Source organism: Platalea leucorodia (assembly GCF_965183815.1).
Source record: "Platalea leucorodia genome assembly, chromosome: 9".
Taxonomy (NCBI): Eukaryota; Metazoa; Chordata; class Aves; order Pelecaniformes; family Threskiornithidae; genus Platalea; species Platalea leucorodia.
Genome location: NC_138831.1, coordinates 7,437,392 through 7,459,971, shown reverse-complemented (window position 1 = coordinate 7,459,971; position 22,580 = coordinate 7,437,392). Strand labels below are relative to the sequence as shown.

Sequence of the window (22,580 nt, the reverse complement as noted above, 5' to 3'; positions counted from 1 at the left end):
ATACAGGTTAGATTAATAGAAGAGCAAGGTACTCTAAATACTGCTTTATATGCTCTCAAAGATCCATAACAAAAATGACGGTGACCACTCGTGAGTATGCAGCAGCAGTATTTGGGAAAGGGTCTGTTTCAAACTCTGCGTTTCCCACGAACACCTGCACTGTTTGCGATGAGGACCGCGTGGTTTCTTCGAGGTTGGTACAACAGCTTTCCTCTGGGAAGTCTCTGCTGACAGCGTGGTCCTTAGCAAAGCGAGGGGAGAAAACCAGCCACCGGTTTTGCTAATGGTTTGGCTAATTGATGTGCTGCTGTTCTCCCTGGCTGGCACCGTCTGGAGCCCTGCTGCTCCACCAGCACCGCCTGGCTGGTGGCAGGAGGTGACTCTGCTCCTTTCCCGTGCATCACTTTTGCCAGCCGTGTAACTCCTGATCTTCTTTATTACCACTTAACGTAGGCAATTCTTCAGGGTCACTGCTTGGTCAATCTGTTCCGCCTTTATGTATGGTGATTGCAAATCAGCTGAGGATGTCTGGCAGCCAGTAGAAGTTTTATTTCTGTGGATGAAAATAGCGAAAGATACATTCAAGGAGATAATTGGGATCATTAAACTTCCCTATCGTAATGCCAGTTGCAGTTTCATCCATTGTATGGCTAAAAACATAAGGAGCATCAACGAACAACAACAAAAAAAATCTATTTTTATCCCAAATATACCAGCAGAAACACTGGCATTGTAACATCAGAGTAGGAGCCTGATCTGAGCATTGTCATTGGTGATCTTGGGAAGACCTGGTCTGCTTCAAAATAAGGGTGATTTTCTGGATGACGACAAAATACGTTTTGTTTAGGCCAGATCAGTGGTTATCGCTGCGTAGTTACACGCTGTCAGGGATTAGTGGTCTGTCAGGTGAAGCACCACGTGAACCACTGCAAGTCAGTAACTCACCCTGATATCTGGGAGAGCTGGTGTCGCAATACCTCAGATTCTGTCTTGTCCGCAGTCAGGGTGGTGATAGACGCACGAGATGATTTAGGGAAGGGCAGCGCAGGACGCAAGGACAGGAGAGCGAGCACATCTGTCTCCCTAAGGCTTCACGCCATGCCAGTGTGCCACAGCAGAAGGGAATCTCTTTCCACTGTTGCGTGAAATTACTGGATGCCAGACGTCCATCAAAAGTAAATCGCTCCTGTTCAAAGACGGAGAGTTCATAAGAATCATTAATAACAAAACTCCTTCTGCGTAGAGGCTGCTGAGGAGGGGCGCGTCAGACTGGTAGCGAGGGGTGCCGGTGAGCAGAGGGAAAGAAAAATGGGTCAAATAAAGGAAAGGAAAAGGAGTAAATGCCCATTGATAGCATTAAATCAGATGTAACTGGAAATCAACAGGGACAAACTGTTGGACATGAATTGGCCCGTGCCAACATGACCCTGCGGAAGGGAAGAGCAGTGCTAGTACCACAGCTACCAGCAAATAACAGCAAGGGCTGGGCTCAGAAAAATTCACCAAGCAAAACAGAGTTCAGCATGAAGTGGGAACATTGCCTTTCAAAAATGACATTAGCTGTCTGCTGTAGAGCTGTCTTCAGGCTATAATGAGTCCTGCCTTAAGATGGAGCAAAAATTGTCCCTCTGGTCTGACAGTAATGATCTGTGTGGAGAGCTTTTCCAGCTGCCCTGGGATGTCTTGGCGTGACACCCCGCCGGCTGCCTCTCCTGGGGAGGACGTGTGGATGCGGTTGCACTGGAGATGGGGCCAGTCCTGCTGTGCTACGGCAGTTTGCCTACCCTGTTTTTCAGCATCTGCAACAACTGTGCTACCCCTGCTTTTCTGAGGATGCAAGCCTGTAACCTCCAACATAACTTCTAGCAAACTTTACAGGAAGATCAGCTCCTTTTTTTATCCTTCCCCCCCACTCTCCTCTTTCTTTATTTTTCCTTCTTTTTTCTGCTTCAAAAGAGACTCTGGAGAGGACTTACAGGGAAACCAAGTGAGGAGGAAGTACGAACTGTCAGAAATAACATTAAAGCAAGAGTCAGATTTGCAGTAAGGTAACAAGATGTCAGGGAAGGTGGTGATTGAGTTGTGAGGGGTTTTCAAAGTGCTTGTGTATGATTGATGCCTTGGGGGCATCAGCTGAGGGATCTCAGGGTATTGATGCAAGCAAGGAGTACAGGATACGGCCTCAATGGGCGTGCTGAGGTCTCAAGCCATGGTGCCAGGCCTTCGGGACGCGTGAAGGTTTGGCTCTTGCAGGAGAGCCTGAAAGACCAGCCAGGCTTTGAACTCTGTGTGCGTGGAGCCATGAGGAAGGCAGGGCCAAAGATGAAATGAAGATTGAAGGACTGAACGACAGAGTGGAAGAGCATGTATCTCCAAAGACAGAGTGAAGGGAAAGAGTGCTGAAGAAGGGATGGGGATGAGGAGGATGTTTTGGGGTCCAGTGAGTGTAAGTTAGGTACTAACCACCCTTGTGGGATGCTGAACAGACTGGAGAGGATTTGACTTTCAGAGCATCCTCTGAAAAGACCGTGAGGACAATTGTGCGTGAATGAGTCTGAACTCAGGGGCAGTGCTGTAGCTTCAGCAGCTATTCAGCTCTTGGCTGGATACACAGAGGAACCTCAGGAGACAGCGGGGGATACCATTATCCTTCTATAGGGCGGCAGAAAAGACCTTTACTATATCCAGATCTGGGATCTGCGCTATAAAAATGTGTTAGAAAGGTCTTGGGAGTCACGTGGAAAGATAAGGAAGGAGGAACAGTTTGGCTTAGCCGGGGAGGCGGTCCCACATAATTTGATCTGATTGCAAATGTATTGGAGCGATCTTTAACCGAGCATGTACAAGTGCAGTAAAACTCGGGGGGATCAAAGCAGGCGCTGTCGGCTGCGCTTCTGATAGTCAGGGCTGGAAGAACTGGGCAAAGGTAGATACTCTTCTGCCAGATAAGGTCAAGTTTGAATGGAGGGTACAGCCTTAATGTAGCAACCATCGGCTGAGATTTCCTAGGGGCATACAGGAGATTGCATGGGAAGGGGCTAGTAGTTCATTTTGGGCTCAGAGCCCATCAGCATCTCATGGCTGGATAGGTTTTGGACACCTGCATGAAAGTATCAGCGTTATTGCAGAGTACAGAATTAAAATAGTTCCGTTATTTAACTGAACTTTGTCTAGGCCGATTATTTCATTTTACTCCGCAGCAAAGTTGTAGTGGGCTCTGAAAAGAAGCCCTGCAGGCAGGCGGATCGGAGCTGTTCCCTGGTCACCCGCAGCCAAGTGTCTTTGGTATGGAAATACCCGGGTTAGGAAGCAGGACTGGGATGCACGGAGCACTTGGTGCTGCATGGCGGTACGTGCAGATGAGGTGATGGCAGATGAGGGGACACTGGTTTGCCAGATGAAGTTTGTTACAAATCCCCATCTGCTCGGAAGCAGAGGCTATAAGGTTTGTGCTGTGCAACTAATTATTTGTTATACATTTTTAAACATGAAATCTAGTCCAAATGGCAAATATTTTTAGCATGTGTCATTGTGCAGTCAAGAAAGCTGCCAGCAGCATAAACCTGAATGACTCTGCGTGATGATCGGGGTGAGGATGGGAGGTGATTACCTTCACTTCAGTGCCAGCCTTGCAAACCAGCTATTGCACGAGGTGTCCCCTGCGCTGATTTTGGAGGGCGCCTGCGAAGACGATGCTTCACACGGAGCGGGCGGCAGGTTTGCGGCAGGTTTCTGTTTGTCCTGCCGATGGTGGCAGTGAGCACGGGAGGTGTGCTAACACAGCCAGGCGCTCTGAGAGCAGGACTGCAAGCGGGCATCGCCTCTGCTGCCTCTGCCTCAGCACCAACAGTTGTCCTTGCCTGCCAGGCGAACGGGTTTAGCTGGAGAGGAAAAAAAAATAAATTTAACGAGAAGGATTTTCTGCTTTGCCCATTTTCCCCTCCCTACACTTAGGTACTCATCCCCTCTCCAGCTGGTCTCCTGCTAGCACAGGCAGCATCTCGCAGAGCCGGCTGCTTACTCGCCTGCTCCGTTCATTTTACCTGCAACAGAAAAAGCACATCTGGCACAGCTGGGAGGTGTTCTGCCGGGTGTGAAAATGGCTCTGGAGAAGATGGGAGAGGTTTGCTGGTTTTGCTGGTTTTTTTCCCAGTGGAATACAGAAGAGGCAATCTCACATCTCTCAGTTTTCAGCAAACGCGTCCTGCGGAGCAAGCCTGCACGTGGTTTGTAACGTGGGCAGGTTTGGGATGAATGAAGCATTTTTCAGATTTTCAAGGAACTGGTTGAGTTGTTTCAGCAATATTTTACCCTCCACTCTAACCCCCCCTCCAAAAAAGAGTGAGAGAATGGATTTGAGATGGATTTAGTCATTTCAGAAACACAACAGCTTAGGTTTTTTAGATTGCAGAAAATGTAGTAAGGAAAACTGTCTGAAAATGAATGCTTTTTGAGTGGGTGGGATCTGTTGTGGATTTTGCTCAGCCTGTAAGCCAAATGATTCACTTATTCCCTCAGCTTTCATGCAAGGTCACAGTGTGATCCTCAGTTGATTCCCTTGCATCTGCGAAGCAGCACGGGCAGGTATCAGAGCATTTCCTAGCTGTGCCAGTTCCCAGCAAGAGCTCTCTTGCTCTCCTCCACTTTCCTTAAGAGTTCACAGCATTTGGGCTGTCAGTCCCTTCGGAAGCTGCTTTTTCCTGATGTTTTTCCCCATAACTCCAGCTGGAGGGAGAAGGGGACGCAGAGGGAGCTGCTCTTCTGCCCGGGTATGCAGCCAGGGCAGCAATCTGCCCCCGTGGGTGGTTGCACACACGCATTATTTTTTCCAGTGCCCTGAGCACTGGTTTCCTCCCCTTGATTTCCATAGATCTGCTTTAACGAACTACTTGATTAATAATAAGAAAAGGAGGGGAAGAGTTTCATCTGTAGGTTCCATACGTGTATGTTTCTGTGGTTTTATAGCCGGTAGCATCTGATGCTACCTTCATTTGAAGTAACAGGGTGGCTCTAGCAGCGCAATTTTGACCTGGTTACAGAGCAGAATGCAAAAAAAGCTGAATCCCGTGAGCATGCTTCAAGCATTGGTTTTCTCCTTAATCTCTTCATTGGTGTTTTTTCTTAATTTCTAAAAAGAGCCGCAGCTGCCATCTGAGAGGGGCAGGTACCAACGCTGCGGACCTGCAGTCACGGTTGCACTCAGGCTCACAGCTGAATTCCAGCTGCGTATTCTGCACTCTCTTGCATGTCCTTTCTGTATATGAAGTGCGTTGCCTGCTGTGGAAGCTTAAAGGGAAGACTGAGGGTAGGATACAGACGAAATGGGATGAGAGAGCAGGTTATCACCTTATTTTTGCAATGCACTGCCATTCAGAAAGCACCAAGAGACCTCAACAGTAGCAGAGACTATAATGCCATACTCTCAGAGTGTCCAATGTATTTTCCCTAACTCTGTAAGCAAAAGCCTCCTGCCTTGGTAACAATTTCAAAGGAAGGAGGTCATGCCTTGCTCAATATAGCTCAAAATAAATGACATTTCCTCAAAAAGCAGGAGATGAGAGTGCTCCTTGCAGAGGCACTCTGAAAGAGTTACCGTGCAGCTACAGCGAGGCCTGGCCCACCACCCAGCCCATGGCCCATCCTTAAATCAGTCATCTTTTGTGCATGAAACCCTGCTGCGGAGGCCTGTGCCATCTCCCCCGGCATGCCAGCCCTGCCCTCGCCTGCCCTCCCGGGGTGGGCTGCCCCTCTGGGGTTCGGTGGATGCTGCTCCCTCTTCTCCAGCTGCGTTGCATCCTGGCACGTGCCAAAGCTGAGGTAGTCCAGCCTGGGTTGGGATGAAGGTGTTGGGCAACTAGTATTTTATTTGGCCTTAAATGCAAAGAATAATTAGTAAAACAGTGTGAAAAACAGCTCTCCACCCTATGGGGATGGAAAAGCTTTGCCTGGAGGCTCCGTCCATACTGAACTCTAGGGAAAGATAATGAAGAGGCAGCGGGTGAAGCCTGGAGGGAGACTCAGGGAAGGTTAGCCATGCTTTCGTGAACGCGGTGCAGGATCCTCAGGGCAGCACCGGGCTCTTTTCTGCCTTGGTCCCCCCATACGCAAGACGTTGGGGTCCATGTCACCCACGGTGCCCGCAAAGAGCCTCAGAGCGAGCTGCGCGGGGTTGCAGACAGTGTTTTAAAATACTCAACAGCAAGCTGACTCCCTTCGCCATCTCGTGGTGATCGCTGTCTGGGGCTGAGGCGTGCGGGGCGGCTTGTGCCACCTCAGGCGAGTGGTGGTGGACAGACGGACGCCCTGTCCTTCCGCTCCAGGCAGAGCTGGGCTGCAGGCAAACAGCTCTCCTGCACCCGCCAGGACGGCAGAGCAGCTCGAAAGCTCCCTTTAATAATAATCCACATGGAGAAGGATGTTAATGACAGGGAACGTGATTGACTGCCTTTTTCTGTTGCTGCTGTATTATCTCTATTTAAATCAGCTCACATTAACTGCAGTTATATTTAACGCTGTCTGTCTACACGGCTGAATTTTTAGATTGTTAATTTTCAATTGCAAATCGCTTAATTATGTCTGACTTTTTATAAATATTTGTAACGTGAGTTAATATTTTCTATTACGTGCCATACACATTCTGGAAAAAACTAATTGTTCTCGCTGCTATGCGCCAGGTCTGGCGGGAGCCCCTGAAGCCTCGATGCTCTCTTATCTAAAGGCCATTGCATTTTACAGCTGATGTGTCAGAAATCGAGGTCTGTAGTCAGCGCTGTCTGTGTGTTACGGTCGGGAAAGCCATTAGGATTCATTTGGCTCCCCGACAAGAAGAAAGGAAAATGTTTATTGTCCACAGCGTGATAACGCAGTGAAGACTCAACACTCACGACACTGCATGTATGTGTTATTGCTGCGCTCCTGGAGCCCGCTCTGAACATCAATACGAGATGTGGACGGCGATGGCTCTTAGCCCAGGAGGAATTTTAAACTGTGCCATTTTCAGGGACTTTGAACCCCAGGACCCTGAAAGCCTGTCCCTGTTCTCACGGGGGGATGCCCACTGCCCATCCTCCCCTGCCTGGGCGGAGCTGCCGGCGGTCCATGCCCAGCAGATACGGGTATTTGTCTTGGTGGGTCTCCTGCAGGGTTTATGTAGTGAAGGGTTAAAGACTGAACATCTCAGCTTTGTATCTGCCTGGCTGTCGGCCGCATTCACAGAGGGTCCCCAGGACAGGGAGGCTCTCCCCGCAGCTCCAAGGGCGCGTCCCCAGCTGCATCCACCGCGAGGCTGTTCTGCAGAGCTGCCTGGGAGCCTCGTCTTGCGCACAAATTCATCGGTGCTTAAAAAAACCTGAGAGATGCCAGCCTAGGGCAGCAGCCTCCAACAGCAGGAAAGGAGGGAAGCGCAAAGCACCCTCTGGACCTTGGTGGGTAATTGCTGTTGGGGTGTATTTCCCCGGGGAGCAGTGCCCCGTCCCTCGGGGTGCACCCACAGCCCCAGGCAGTGCCTGTGCTGCCAAGGGCGGTGTGACTGCAGCAGGTCTAGCTGGAGCCGGCGAGCATCGGCACGGGTGTCAGGGGTCAGCCAGGCACACGCTGAGCCCAGATTCGTGGTGGGACGGTGCAATACCCACTCTGTGTCCCAGCTTCGTAACTGCCACGGTTTGAGCTGGTTAGAGTAAAGCTAGCGCAGGCCTGGGAGCTGCAGCGCTGTTCTCCCCAGGCTGCCATGCAAAGGGAGGTGGGGTGTCCTGCCGCTTTGCAGGAGCTGCTGCTTCCAGGCTGAAGCATCTTCTTCTGTAGTTGTTGTAGTATCTGTACACATAAATTATTTATCTTACATTTAATATGGATGCATAACAGCATTTTCTGTATTGCATAGATGGCTTGCTAGGCTGACCATCCTCACCGGTAAGGTAACGAGGACGGCGTACCCCATGGGAGGACTTGCCCCATCTGCCAAGATCTCCGCCTGTGCCGTACCTTGTGCTGAACTCTTCCTCCTCTCACCTTAAGGACTAGCTGCTTTTAAAAGCGTCACATTTTCACTCCCTGTGTTTGTTTCTCCATAGCTATGCCTCTCGCTGCTTTTCTGTGTCTACTTCAATTGTTCTCACATCCTTGATCTTAATGCAGGTGACAGAGCATCTCACAAGAGAATTGTGCAGGGTTAAATCCTGCATGACAGCTTGTGGCTCCACGTGGCCCTTCTCAGAGGTGCCGTACATCCATTTTGTGCCACTGGTTCTTCAGGGGCAGAACAGGTCCGGTTGGAGGGGATCAGGCAGTAAAAGAGGTGGCGGATGCTCCCAATTAGTGGAACTATGATTCCAATCCCTAGTCCTCATGGGTTTTTTTTCACATTGTTGAATGCTAATTATTTAAAAAAGAAGTGGCTTTTCTGAAATGCAACGATAGATTAGATAGGATTGGTATGGCTAAGAATATTGCTTCTGTTTAAAACCAGGAAATTCTCCCCGAGGTAAATTTCTCTGAAACCTTTGAATCACTCAGAGCACAACTGTCAGGATGCTGTTCTAAGAAGGGCAAGGAATTGACTTTTTAATTAGCATAAGGTAGTAATTTAGCATAATAATAATGATTACTTATTAATCATTAATAAATGTTGTTGTTGTTGGTATGTACTGACCAAAAGGACTTACAGATGTGATGTTTCTGCTCTGGATTTTGATAACACTCCACTAATTGGTATCAATTTAGGTGCAACCTGGAGGGACTGAAAATAGCCAGGTCTGCCATGGAGGGCCGTTCCCTCCCAGTTCTCCATTACTGTAGGAAGAGGTCTGATGGTGATGTATACAGAGATTCCTGGCGAAGTGTTGTCCTAATCACTGGTGGGACCAGCAACTTCAGCTCCCATAGGGTGCCATCCACTGAGAACACATTGCGACCTCTTTGCATGCCGAGGATTTGCTGCCTAGAGGCTTAATTCTCCTAACTGCTTTCTCTCTGACCTCGCGAGAAAGTTTGCTGCATCAAACCAGTGTGAAACACATTAGCCTGTTCAGGAGAATGGTCTCTTTAGGTCTCTGGCTGTGATAATCTAAATTTCACGAATACCAAAATGAATGTAATGGGCAGCACTGCAAGTTTTGCTATCTTAGTCCTTGCAAAAGTGGGAGCTGTAACCTTCCCTCTACATTCCATCTCCTCATTTTCTGCTGATACCCGGCTGTGTGGCATAAAAGGGAACCAAAGCCTTGCCCTTCATGGCAAAAGTCTCTGCTTTTCCGGTTCTGTGCTTAGAGATTCTTCAGAAAAGCACCTATTGCCGTGCTACTGCAAGAACCAGTGTCACAACTCAAACTCCAAGGGATGCCCCGACATACCATGGTTATTTATTTTGGAGAATGGCCGTCCAATTTCAAGCTGCACCTGCGTGGTAGGCAAGTTTCTTTCTGAATATGTTTTTTCTTTCAATTTTATGTTAGCTATTTTTAATGAATAAAAGTGATCATCATCACATGATGATCTGTAGCTTCTGTTATCTACGTGTTCACCTGTATCATCATCCCTACCAAGCACGGTGCTGGTTGCAGCGGGGGAACTTGAGTCTCTGTTTTACCACCTGGTCTCAGCCCCTGAAGGATATCTGATTTTGTGTCAACAGGGAAGCCAGCTAGGGAATTCTAAATTCACGGCTCAGGCCTGATCCTCGAACTGCCATCAGAGCTGGGAACGAAGCTTGCTTGGCTGGGGAGCCAGGTACACAAACACCTCCATGGGAAGGGCTGGACGGCGTGGCCAGTGAACCCAAGGTTCAGAAGGACTTCTCCCTGCAGGAGCGGCACTCCTCTCAGGACACCTTGTCCCAAAATACCCACCTCTGCCAAGCATCAGCAAGTAGAGGTTTTGACTTGAAATGTGTAAATATGCCGTGATTCTGTGAAGTCCCTGAGAAGCTACCGCCTTCTGTTTGTGGAAGGCTTTCAGGTGCTGCAGCCACGGAGGTCAGTCGAAAATCCCTCAATGTGGTGATGAAAGAGCAAGAAAAATCTGAGTTCTCTGCTTGAATCAACAGTAATTGAGACCCTGGCCCCGAGCACATTTCAGCACAGAGGAGGAAACTTCTAAAGGTGGCCTGAGTTCCTATGCAAGAGCCTTGTCCTGGCCCTGCCTGTTGCATAGACACCATTGGAGACGTTCCCACATCTTATTCCATCACCTTTAATCCTGCTGAGTGTCAAGGTACTGCAGCTTTGCTGGACTAGGTCCTCACATGCAAGTTGCTTTAGCTCTAAAGGCCAAACCCAATTTTGAATTACGTGACAAATGTATCTGCCATTAAGCTTTTAATCAAAAGATGAGGATTTGAGGATATGTAGATCTTTCTTCCATGATGATTGGGATGAGTTAATCGTAGCTAATTCTAGCTGTAAAAATTACATGGAACTGAATAGGAATTTATTGTCGTGTGTAGGAAATTCAGGTGATTCTCTTCCTGTTAACTGATGTGAAATTCAGCATATGATAAGCTGTAAGGAAACACAAGCAAGCTAAACGTAGTGATCTACCTTGAGCTGCATCAGCCAGCCAGAGCTCCTGTTTCTTTCGTGGTGCCATAGCTCAGCGTATGCTGTCCACACGCCTTCAAGCATCCTTATGCAATGCCATAAGAAGAGGGTATTAAGGCATGCTCAGAGGTCAGAGCCTCTGGACAGATTAGTTTTTAAGCCCTTTCAGTGTTGTACACCTCGCACGGATGATCTTGCAGAAGGATTTGTGGGGTTCAGAAGTTCTCTGGCCACAGATGGAAAGGACGTGCCTTTCGCATGGAAGTGCTCTGCCATCCCTTTTTTTTAACAGCTTGCAAAACATGTGCAAAGGCAGGCAGCACTTTTTTCTTCCCCTCCCCGTTTTGCTGAATATTTTTTTTCATTTACTTTGATTTATCATTACTCATAAATCTGGAGGTATCTTTGCACAACCTGCTGGAAAGCTGCATGCTGGGTTTGCTTGTCTCAGCTTTCCTCAGCCCCGCAGCGTGGCTTTGCATGGGTATGGTGGGAGGCAGGTCGGTAACTGAGACGGCAGGGGGGAATGTCCACCTTTCCTACACAGGATCTGTGCTGAGCACCCGGCTGCCCTTGCCACGCCACCAGCACATGCTGGTTGATTCATCAACGCTCTGCAGATGAGCAGCGGGTACCCATGGGTGCTGCTGCTGGCAGCAAGGAGGGCACGAGAAACCTCTGCCCGCACGTGCCACCAGTGCCCCTCTGAACTATGTTGGAAATCAGCTCGGCTTGTGGGATAAATAGCTATCCAAAAGGCAGCGTTTAGACTGGAGTTAATTTGAGGGTGGATCTCTTGACCTCACCTGGTGAAACAGGCGCGGGCCCAGCACCTGCCTGCGGATGCGATGTGCGAGAGCCTGCGCAGCCCCGGCAGCTGGTGAAGCACAGAGATTTATTGCAGTGTTATAAGATTCAGTACTCGGGCAAGGAGGGGCTGCTGTACATCCCGGGGAATATTTTCACCGATGAGTCTCGCACAACCCTAAAGCTCGTGAACCGTGAAATAAGATTTCTCTTAGAGAGGGAAGCGTCAGCCCTCACTGAATTATCCAAGTCCTTTCTGCTGTTTTAAATCACCCCCCCAGGATCCCCTGACTGCTCTCTCACGGCAGCAGTGGTTCATTAGATAACCCAGGAGCTTGCTGGGATAATGGGAGCAGGCACCCATCCGCAGCAAACGACCGACAATGTGCAGCCGCAGTTGGAAGCGAGTAAGTTCCTGCAGCAGGGCCGATTTTACCTACACAGGAGCAAAATGGTGTGGGCTCTTCTCCAGGAGAGGGGGTTTGTCACCTTTTGGGATGCTGGAGCCCCGGGGCTGTGTGAGGAGCTGGGGACAACAGGAAGGAAAAATAAAAGTTTGGTGAAGCAATAGGCGCAGATCATAATTCCTTGAATTAAAGGGAATTTTACATTGTGATAGAAATATTCTGCGTGACTCTGAGCCTAAAAGACTGATTTGGGGAAGTCTGACTGGCCAGAAGAGAGGTGGCCTTGAGCATCCTTGCTGTGCAGGGCACGGGGAGAGCAGTCCTCCTGGGATGCATGGGGATAGTACGGTGTTGCAGTGTGGAGAGCTGGTGGAGAGGACGTGTCCTGCCGGTTCCCTCCAGCTCTTCCAAAATCCTCTCCTGAACCACACAAGCGACAGTTGCTGAATCCAGTCTGTCTGTGCTGATGGTACTGGTTTTGCTGACGTGCGGAGGTGAGTAACACAGGGAAGTTGTCCTCGCTTCCTCTCCTCGCTCCCATTTCAGATCCCAAGGCAGCTGGCGGTCCTTGGGTTGCAGTTTGCTGCGGAGGATTACCGTGTTGCCCAGGGCATTAGTGACTTAGGCTACCGAGGCAGCTCAGCGTTGTTTGTGTTCCCAGTTGAAAAGGGAGGTCAGCATCCCACCTGCGGTCAAGGGAGGGAGTGTTCAGATCCTCCTCTGCTTTCTGCTTCAGAGACCTGGGCAGAGGTCGGGGCCTCGAGCGCCGGGCTGCCTCCCTCGCTCTGCCCTTTGCCACTCGTGGAGAAGAATATTTACTGTTAGTGGGAAAGGGATGCTACAGGTCAATCCACGACGGTGGCACGGAGTGTGTCTCAGGAAGCCGTGTGTGGTTCATGGTGCCACTGTATTCTGTCTCACATCACTTTATCTCCTAGAGCAGGGGTTTTCCGATAAGAAACTTAGGGCTTCCATGCAATGAGTCACTCTGGGGGCCGTGTGCTTCTTTCAGCTGGAGCACAACACGGTGCCAGATGCCATGAGTTGTGAGTACGCCCGAACTGATAGATCAATTATCAATTGATGGGGGCTTATGAATTTTTCAGTATTTTCTCTCATTGTGCATCACAAAGCGAAACCACCTTTTATGAGACAGAGATCTGTCCTAAAGCCCTACATCAAAGCTGCAAAATTGTCACCCGCGTTGTGATCTTGTTCAGCCTTCACATGCAGCATGTTTGCTTTGAAATACTTAATCAACCATTTGCTGAGCTACAGAGCTCCCAGCATGTCAAAGGATGAGCGCCTTGAAACTTTCTCTTTGAGGTTTTTGGCACATATAACCGTACGTGACACAGGTATTTGGCTGCGTTAATTATTCTGGGAGGACTTAAGCCAGGCTTAGGAAGGACATGAGTGGGTCACGGCTTTTGTCCTTGTCCTCCACCCAGGGAAAATAATTCACAAAGTGGGATTTTCAGACCCCCCAGCTGCATGGTGGTGGGCTGGACACAGCGACAGAGAAGATTAATGTCGGAGACCGCTGACAGTGCCCCCAGCCAAGGCAGTCCCTGCTCGGTAGCAGCCCATCAGCATCTGCCTTCAGCTGTGCAGGAGGGATCGCCCATCCCCGGGTGCCGACGCTGCCGCAGGGGAAAGCTGGTGCAGGCAGTGGCTGTGGATTTTGTGGAGACCTGGACTAAATGCTTTCATTTCCAGAAGATGAAGAGCTGGGTTTGTTTCCATTCCTGATGCAGCGCAAAGCTACAGCTCAGCATTCGCATTGCCAGAGCATTTAAAATGTGGTTTTCCAGAACCCGGTTGCAAATGGCTTGTCCTCTGCAGGAGCACGCGGCGCGGGGGAGGACGGCTGGATTCACCACCACATTGCAACCTTTCTCAAAGGGAGGATATCTTTCAGACAGGCCCCAGTTATGCTTCAGGAACGAGGATGTTGTGACACTCGCTTCCCTTGCTGGGAAGCAGGGATCAGCATTAGCACTGACTGGCAGGGAGGAATTGAACTGTTAAATGGTCCCAGTGGTTTCTGGCTGGCGCTGATGGCAATTATACCGATGATACCTGTCACATCCACGGCGCGTGGCGTAAATGCCAGGCTGATCATTGATGGTTGTATCTGTATGTTGCATCCTGTCATTATAAATCCTTGTAGCTTACATTATTTCATTATAAACCCTCGTAGATTACTACAACGTTAGTTTGTTATAAACCCTCATAAATTACATCCATGTTATTTCCAGCAGCGCTGAGCTCAGAGCGTGGGTATGAATCCCGCATCGTATTTAACTCACCCGTGTCTGTTGGGAGCGGGCCCCATCAACACGTGTTTGTTCTTCTCTTACCGACCATCCGAGTGCTGCGTACGGCATGTCACTTGTGCCACTGGCATCGTCCCCAGGCTGGGCGGGCTAGCCCCAGCTGCAGCCCTCTTGCTGTGGCCGACAGCACAAGGGCCGTGCCCTGCTTGGTCCCTGGGCAGGTGGGTTGGTTTGCGGTGTTAAACTGTGCAAAACGGCTTTGAGCATCATGGAGAAGGGAAGAGGAGGGCAGCCTGCACTGCCTTGGCATCACGTTCGGAGCCAGGGCTGCGATCGTCACGGTTTGGCTTCAAGGTATGGTAAACTGAAGCTGGAGCTTTAAATATATAACATGTTAACTCCAAACACATGGGAATTTAAAGTCTCTCTTAACACTGTTAATGTCCTTGAATTGCCTCCGGCGTTTTCTGGGGTGAGTGGAGGTGAGCCTGGGCTCCTGGCTTTAAAAACTACGAGGCTCAGGTTGGGCGATACGTGGGAGGTCTCTGAGACACCAACCAAGTACTTTAGGCGTGGATTTGGTAGGTGCCTATGTGTCTTATTGCAGATCTTATGACTTAATTAGGCTGGTTGGTTTGTCTTTCAAAGGTGTAGTGAGATTGTCTTCCATCCCTCTGGGATAACATGAGGAAAAGTCTCGCAGTGAATTTGTTTCGGGGTTGTGGAAGCAAAGGGTTTCTTCTGCAGACCAGCAACTGGTTCTTACTGGGATTAATACTTTCAAAATCGCACGATGAGGATTTTTAACCTCTATCTTTCATTTACTAGTGCCCGTTAAAAATTGTCGTTTATTAGCAACTTATATGTAAAAAAAAAGTCTTTTGCAAGATCTTTTTCTTGCAGTTGAGCGGTCACCAGGGTTTCAAGTAGGCACATGCCCTGTAGTGCCCTCAGCAACGGGCTGGCTGCGGTGCTGATAAATTTTGGGTTCCACTCAGAATCTGATCTATATAATTATATTTTATTTTTATTGTTTTACTTGAGCGACTGTTACACCAACGTAGATAACCTCTGTAGGGCAAGCAGAGAGAACTAATGTTGTATGCGGGTAGATGTATGAAAACATCTAATTTACCAGCAGGCAGTTGGGTAATGATCAGTTGAGAATTGCAAATTATGTACGTCATATTTTTGTGGCATGCTGCTGAAGAAAAGCCCAGTGCATATGACAAATCATATATATACTGAAATTTATAATACTTTTCACATTTAATTGACTGGGGCAACGTTATGATTGATATCTTTGCTTTATTCACAGCACACCCGTACCATAGTCATAATGCAGAATGAAACTAATTCAATTTCTCCTTGACTTTGTAAATCATTTCTATATTTGGCTGTCAAGTATTTGAATATAAAGTGGGCATACATAGGGCAGAAAATAAATAGCTGATTCTCTAGTTAAGAAATGGAGTTTTAATGATATTAGGGTCTGTGTTGCCTTACTTGGATGTTTGGTCTTGCTTAGGTAGCATGCCTTATGTCTGCCCCTTGCCTTATTTTACAAGCAAAGTATATTTTATGGGCACCAGCGTTACTCTCTTAATGGCCCTATATAGTGTTATGGCTGTGTAAAAGGTACTGGGCTTGCTTTGACGGCGGCAGCAGCCCTTCCCAGGCTCAGGAGCAGTAAGTGGCTGAGCTGTTGGGCTGCTGGCCTTAGTCACAAGAGGTCTGCTTGGACGTGCCGGGAGGACAGGCAGGGACTGCAGGCAGGGGCTGCCTCACTAGCACCGTTCTGTAGATAACAAGAAGAAAATGTTATGTTGGCAACAACAGACTGTGTTTGCTTTCCCAAAGGCCAGGCTTTGCTGTGGAGCTATCATGCAGAGTCATTGAAAATACAGCCTGGAAAGATTTTTTTTGTTTCCTTTAAATACCAGGTTACCTGGCTTGGCATCACTAATTAATCTTGGGAAGTACAGCCCTGCAAAGCAATACCTTACTCACGCGACCACAACCAAGGAGGCTGCCTAGGATGCTTGTTGCCTCCTGAGAAAAATAATCTTCTGCAGTCAAATCTTTCCTTGACATGGTTTTTGACACCTGTAGCATCACCGGAAAACATCTGCAAAATCAAGATAGTGCAGAAAGCGTGAGGCAGTTTGCTGGCTCATTATCATACCGCAAAAACAGCTCTCCTCCACAGCAGCATCCTTGATTTCTAAATTTAGCGTGTGAGTTATTTTGGGTAGTGTGTGATTAACCTCAATTACTGTAGCTCGGATGGAATTCAAATAATGCCCCCTCTTTCAGAGTTGCAAAGAAATGGAAATCTGGGACTGTGCCTTTCCTACCCTTAATGAAGCAGCTCTGAGAGATGCTTGCGCATCGGTGGAGGTCAGTTGTGTGATGCATTTGCTCATGGAGAAGTTAATGGGGCAGCTGATCCCGAAAGGTGCTGGTGGTCCGTGGCTCTGTGCTGGTTTTGGGATCAGGAATATAAAGATGAAGGCAGCAGGTTATGTGGTCCAGCTGGTGTGAATGAAACCTGGGTGGCCACAGTGGAGATCACTGAAGCTTCAGTGGGTTTGGATCACGGTCAGGACACTTTGCAGTTTTCCTGCTTGAATTAAATCAATAATGGAGGCTTTCAAAACCCAATAAATATATACTTTCCCTCAATCTCAGCCATAATGAACATCGGCTCTCTGGAAAATCATCGGTGGTGAAGCAGTATACAAATACACGCCTGCACGTGTGCAGATCTACACGAGCGTGTGCGGGAGAGGGGAGGTGCAGGATACGCAGGCAGACAGCCGAGAAGATGCCGTGGAAAGCGGCGGGTCTGGGGGAAAGCGCCGTATTTCAGCACATCCAGGGAGTGCTAACGCACGAGCTCATCGTTTGTCAGGCTGAGAATCAGAACTTTTGTCATCGCTGTAGCTGTAACTTTCCAGACTGCACTGCACCAGCCGAGCCTTTCTTCTGTCAAGCAGTTATTCTCCAGAGGAGGATAAAAACCAGGGAGGTGGTTAGTGCAACCCCAAGCCAGCGAATAAAGCTGATTTATGTATAGCAGTCAGTGGGAGAGCTGACCTACAGCGGCTTGCTGTAGCCAGAAGGGGACAATACTTTGCAAATGAAGGCAGCATTTGGATGGAGGAGCCAGCCCTCCCATCTGAAGTCACCTTTGCACGAAGAGGTGAACGAAAACTGTGAGGTTTTGCACAGGCTGAGCTTGGCTTTGTGCCTCGTGGGTGGAGCGGCGCCACGACCGCCCCGCTGCCGCACGTTTCTAGCCTTGTGCCGTGGCCAAAATGACCCTGAAGGAGTCTAAAGAGTGCTTAGAGTCTGGCAAGCAGCTATGAAATTGCCACCTCATTACAGCAGCTATCGACTTCTTTGGGGGCTAGTTTGATTTTCTGCTTTTTTGTTGTTTTGTAATTTATGTCCATGTATTCCCACTAAAAATAACAGATCTGCCCCAAGTTCCACCAATGGGAAACTGCTCGCAGCAGCCACTGTGCCTCTTCCACGTGTGCTGTAATTGCTTGCTTAACTGGCAGAAACAACATTTTACCCTCAGAAGACATTTCAGGGCCAGGCAGATGCCGAACACTGAACCACAGGGCTGTGGGCAGTGTGTTGCAAAACAAACAAACAAAAAATCTCTGCTGAAGGCAGCAGGAAAACTGATGGCATGGATCGGGTGGTAGCACAAGGATGCAGCAATATGGGGGAAAAGGGAAAGAAAATAAGCAAATGCTATTGTGCATTTCTGCTGAGCCTTCTTCTGTCTTTTTCTGGGTGGCAAGCAGGGGCAGGGGTTGTTTGGCTTGGTGATTTGGAGCTGCCGTGTGTCCTGCCCCAACACAGGGGAGTCTATGGCTTCCCAAGCACCAGCAAAGTGGTAGCCTCTGGAGGGCACCCCGCTTTTCAGGGGTTCAGCTAGTCACCAGTGAGGCTTGCTGCCAAACTAGCTCACAGGGTAAAGTGGGTGTAAGACCTTGGGGTGAGGATGCTCAGCCCCAGGAGGCAGCTGGGCAGGCATCAAAACAGGGTCTGCACAGTCCCCTGCTCGTGTCCGTCTTGGGACCTTGTAAACGTTGTGTGCAGCCTTTGTGGGGGGCTCTGTCCCAGAGCGGGGCCCGTCACCGCTCCCTCTATGCTCTACTTAATTGATAACGTAATACAGATGGTCAGCCTGAAGAACTTGTAAAGGTGCTGCATTGGTTAATTTTTCACCTTGATTTGCTTTTTGTTTTTATACAGCTGGACAACCCAGATGAGCAAGCAGCGCAGATCAGACGCGAGTTAGATGGACGTCTTCAAATGGCAGAGCAAATTGCTAAGGTAAAAAAAAAAAAAACTTTTATATTAACAAGCTCCTCATATAGAAGCACATAAGTAGTTTGATGCAGCCTCCAGGTTCTGCCCCTCCCTCACAGGTTTCTTCTCCCAATAATCACCAGTTAAAAACGTGCAGATTTTTAACGACAAACAAGGCAACAAGTACAGCTGAAGCTGTTGTGATGTGCATTTCTCGGAATGTCCTGATGAGCTGGGAGAGTTTAGGTTCCTGCAAAATCCCTTACGAATCCTCAGAAGTGGGGAAGAAATTGTCCTGAAGTGCTCCAGCTAGATCTGCAAGTGCGCATCTAAGCCCTCTTTGTCAAACTTACATGCTGGGCAGTAAGGGGGGTGATGGCATGTAAAAATGAGCCAGGAGTTGCCCTAAAGAGGTTTGTGCCATTCGCTGGCTTGCTGGGAGCCACAGTTCCCTGCCTGTAGGTGGGTGCTGCCTCAGTAAAGGTGCTTCAGATACGCTGTCCCAAACATGTTCACGCTTTGCACAAGAGCAGTCAGGCTAGCATTGCACCATGCAGATGTCACTGCCATCTGGAGCAGCAGACATGGGACCTCAAAACAGTTTTTGTAACCAAGCACTCGGCTAAACTCCCCAGAGACCCTTCTGTAAGGTGGCACCTCCCTAGGAGCAAATCCCACCCTCACACAGTGCAGATTGACGTGGCCTCCGATGGACTATAGATGGACAGAAACCGTGGATCCTGTTGACATCAGTATGGCCGAGATTTTATCCTTGCCTCTAATCAGATGCCCTGAGTCACAGATAAAGCCCCAATGGGGCTGAAGTCATTGGGAATAATCTATCTGTCTGTTCTGGATAATCAAGAAACCATTACTAGAAGGAAAAGGTCTAATCAGGGAGACAGAGCTCAGGCTAGGGACGTGCCTTTCAGCAGCAGTCCTCCTGGCACTGAGCTGTGCCAAATGGTGGGGTTTTATGAGAAAGGTAATAGCAGAGCTGTTTGTGACCGCGCTGAGATCCCTGGGTGTGAAAAGCAAAGCCCGTTCATTCATGGTCAGGCCTTAGCAAGGATGCCAGTAGTGCCTGTGCAGTTAGCCCTCACTAACGCTTCTTTTAAACAGCTACTACTATTGCGGCTGTGGGGAGGTAGGTTTTGGTGTTCCCCACTTCACTGATAAAAATAGTAAGGTGGCCAAGGACCGTGTGGCCAAACGATGGTGCAGCCAAGCAGCTCCTTTGTTCAGCATTTGGCCCTTTGCCATTTTATTGTCAAGAAAACCTACAGTATTTTTTATTTGCAGCAAAATGCAAGCCCCTGTGCAGAGCGCTGCTGCTCCGGTTCTGAGATGGGTAGCCAGGCACTAGGTGCCAGAATGAGATTGCCTGGTTTCGGTGTTTCATTTTCTCTTTATGGCATGTAGGACAACAATATGCATGGTTCAGTAGCAGCCAGCAGAGGCTGCAGCTTCATGAATTATTTTTTGCAAGCAAGAATTTGCCATTTCCATTCCTTCCCCAAGGATGCTGAAAGCAAGCCATGCCACTGCTGGCCCTGCGAGAGACAGTCAGGGGAAAGTCCTCAACACAACCTGACATTTCCCCGTGCAGAATTCAACCTTCAAAATACAGCTGTGCAGCTTGGGGGTGGTTTAGAGTAAAAGTGACTTACCTGTGATCCAGTTGGCAGGTACTGATATTTAATCTCCTTCACATTAATGCTGCAGGCCTTCTCTCCAGAATGTCAGATCCCATCAGCACCTGCCTACGAGAGACACCTTGTTCTTTCAGACCCATGAATACCATCTTTTGGAGGCATCAAATACCTTTTGAATCCTTCTCTGTATCCTGCTTTCTGGGCAAGGCTACTTTCCCTCTAGCATAGGGCAGGTTCACAATTCAGCTCAATGAAAGGACAGCATTTCCAATTTTATCTCCAATTTGCAGCTTTTAATGTAGATTTGCTGCACAGGGAGACTTACTGTGTTCGTGAAACCAGCCCTGAGGTGGCTGTCTTGGACATTCCATGCTAAAGGAAAATTATCGCCTCATTAATAAATTAAGAAATTCACGCTAGGACATTTGTACTTCAGAGGCAATGAAGGCTGTGGAGTCTAACGGGACCTGGGATCACAGTGCTGCAGGACTGGTGGCTCTGCAAGCCCTCGTCTGACCTGGCGTGTGACCCCAAACAAGTCACCCTGCATGCCAGCTTTCCTCAGTGGCCAGGTCCTGCATCTGGATGCCAGGGCACAGCTCTGCGTCTTTTTACCTCCTCCTGTGCCCAGGAGAGTGCAGCTCAGCACAGCACCGGTGCAGCATTAGGCAGAGTCCCCCACTGAGCCTGACTCCATCAAAGCACATAAGCCCAGCCTTGGAGCCAGCCAGCTTGAGGATCACACTCAAAGTCAAGCGGATGTTTTAAAGCTGAATCTGGACAGGCTTTTCACTCTGCCTGTTGCACTTTTCCAGCAGCTAAATGCGAGCAGCATTTCAGCTGAAAGCTTAGTGATGCCAAGGCAGAGGTATATTTTTCTCTGCAGTAGCAAGTGCTCTGCTGTCCTGTGGTGCCTTTCCCCCCACCCAGTCACCTGGCCTCAAGGGCAAGAAGGAGCTCATGTAGGAGCAACTAAATGAGACCTTGGGATGACACCAGAGCAATGTGTCCATCTGGGGCTGGACCCACTCTGCTTCAGCCTGCCGGACTGGTCATTCTTTGCAGTCTCTTAACTCTGCCTCTCTCCACACTTGTCCCCATTTCTGGTCCTCTCCCTGCTCCAAGTACATGTGGAGGTGACTAGCATCCTTTCTTGCTGTTGTCTGCATCCCTTGATTGTGTCTTCCTCCAGACTTCCCCAAGCTCTGTCTCCAGCCTGATGGGTAATTTGGGACCACACCTGCATCTCTGCATTTCCATCGTCAGACCCAGTCCCAGTTAAATTGTTACACGCCACTTCAAACTACCTGGCTTTAGCCTTGGTATGAGAAGTTGCTGCTGGCACATAGTGAAATGTCTCAGTCCTTGCTGCACTTCCGAAGAGGTTTGTGGGGGCAGTGCCAAAATTGCAGTCCCTGGAGAGATGGGTAGCAGCAGGGTGAAAAAGCAATAATGTTTGAACATCATTGCTTCAGCAGTAGTTCTCAAAATATACAAAATAGTTGTGTTTTTTTTTCTAGAGGTGGCTTGCAACTTATATAATGCATAGACAATAAACCAGACTGATTAGGTAGTTTATCTTATGCCAGGTCTAATTTACATGAGGGAATTGCTTCCCAAGATTGAGGCTGGAAACAGAAGACTGTTTTAACTGCTTGGTGCGAGTGCTGCTGTGAGCTTGTAATGGGTGAGCTATTCAGGACTGATGCAAAAACTAGTGCAGTGGAGTACTTTTTCAGCAGCCTGATGACAGTCTTCTAGAAGAAACATGACCTTGTTTTCTAGCCTACATTTTAAGAACTGCTTTTTACAATATTGTGAATTGCCACTAAGGTACTTCGTGCATCGGCCTCGAGTTCCCTGGCTGCAGATGCTGCCTCGCTCTCGTACGCCTTGCACAATCTCTCATAACCCACTGAGACACGGTCAAATCCTGAGCAGGTTCGGGGCATGGGCAGAGTTGTCAGAAGATGTAGGGCTCAGACTAGTGATCCTAACGGAGCTGGAGGATGGGCAACAGTTCAAAGCTGAGAACACGCTTTGGGGCACATCGCATTTTGCTCTCATTGTCAGCTTTGGTTTTAATGTTTAAGTGTCGTGTTTACAACAAGCAGCATCAGAGGGTCTCACAGTGAAAGAGTGTCTTGTTGGAGGGAGACACAGGCCCTGGCAAGTAGTGGAAAGGGTGTTTTACCCCTTCTTCCAGTTAGGACCACACATTCCTGCCCGCACATTGCTGATTTTCCCTCCTTGGGCTCCTTTCACACCTAGAAAACTAATGGAGCAACTGCTCAGAAGTGTTTCAAAAAGAGTTGGCGCATTTGGGAGACGGGAAAACGAGTCCCTAACTGTCAGCATCCTTTGAATCATTAGTAAATTGCTGTCAATCACAAAGTTCAGCTGAGATCGGGCCTGGAGTGTTTGTAATTGTAAATCCATATATATGAAGAAGGCCATTTGCAGATAGAAAAATGAATGAAATGCAAGTGCATGCAAGAAACAGTAAAGTTGGAAAAGTACCAAGTAGTAATTCTATGGGAAGCTAACAGTAATGTTTCTACATTACAC

General features: G+C 48.7%; 1 protein-coding gene across 4 annotated transcripts in view; it reads left to right on the top strand.

Annotated features, from left to right (window-relative positions):
* The window catches only part of CADPS (calcium dependent secretion activator), a gene marked incomplete at both ends in the record, with an annotated part of 223,892 nt that overhangs the window by 64,939 nt on the left and 136,373 nt on the right, over positions 1–22,580 (top strand). For all 4 annotated transcript variants that reach the window (XM_082322562.1, XM_082322559.1, XM_082322560.1 and 1 more), the window contains one exon: positions 18,301–18,381. In XM_082322562.1, the coding sequence (XP_082178688.1) occupies positions 18,301–18,381 (81 nt within the window). The remainder of the gene's footprint in view (positions 1–18,300; positions 18,382–22,580) is intronic.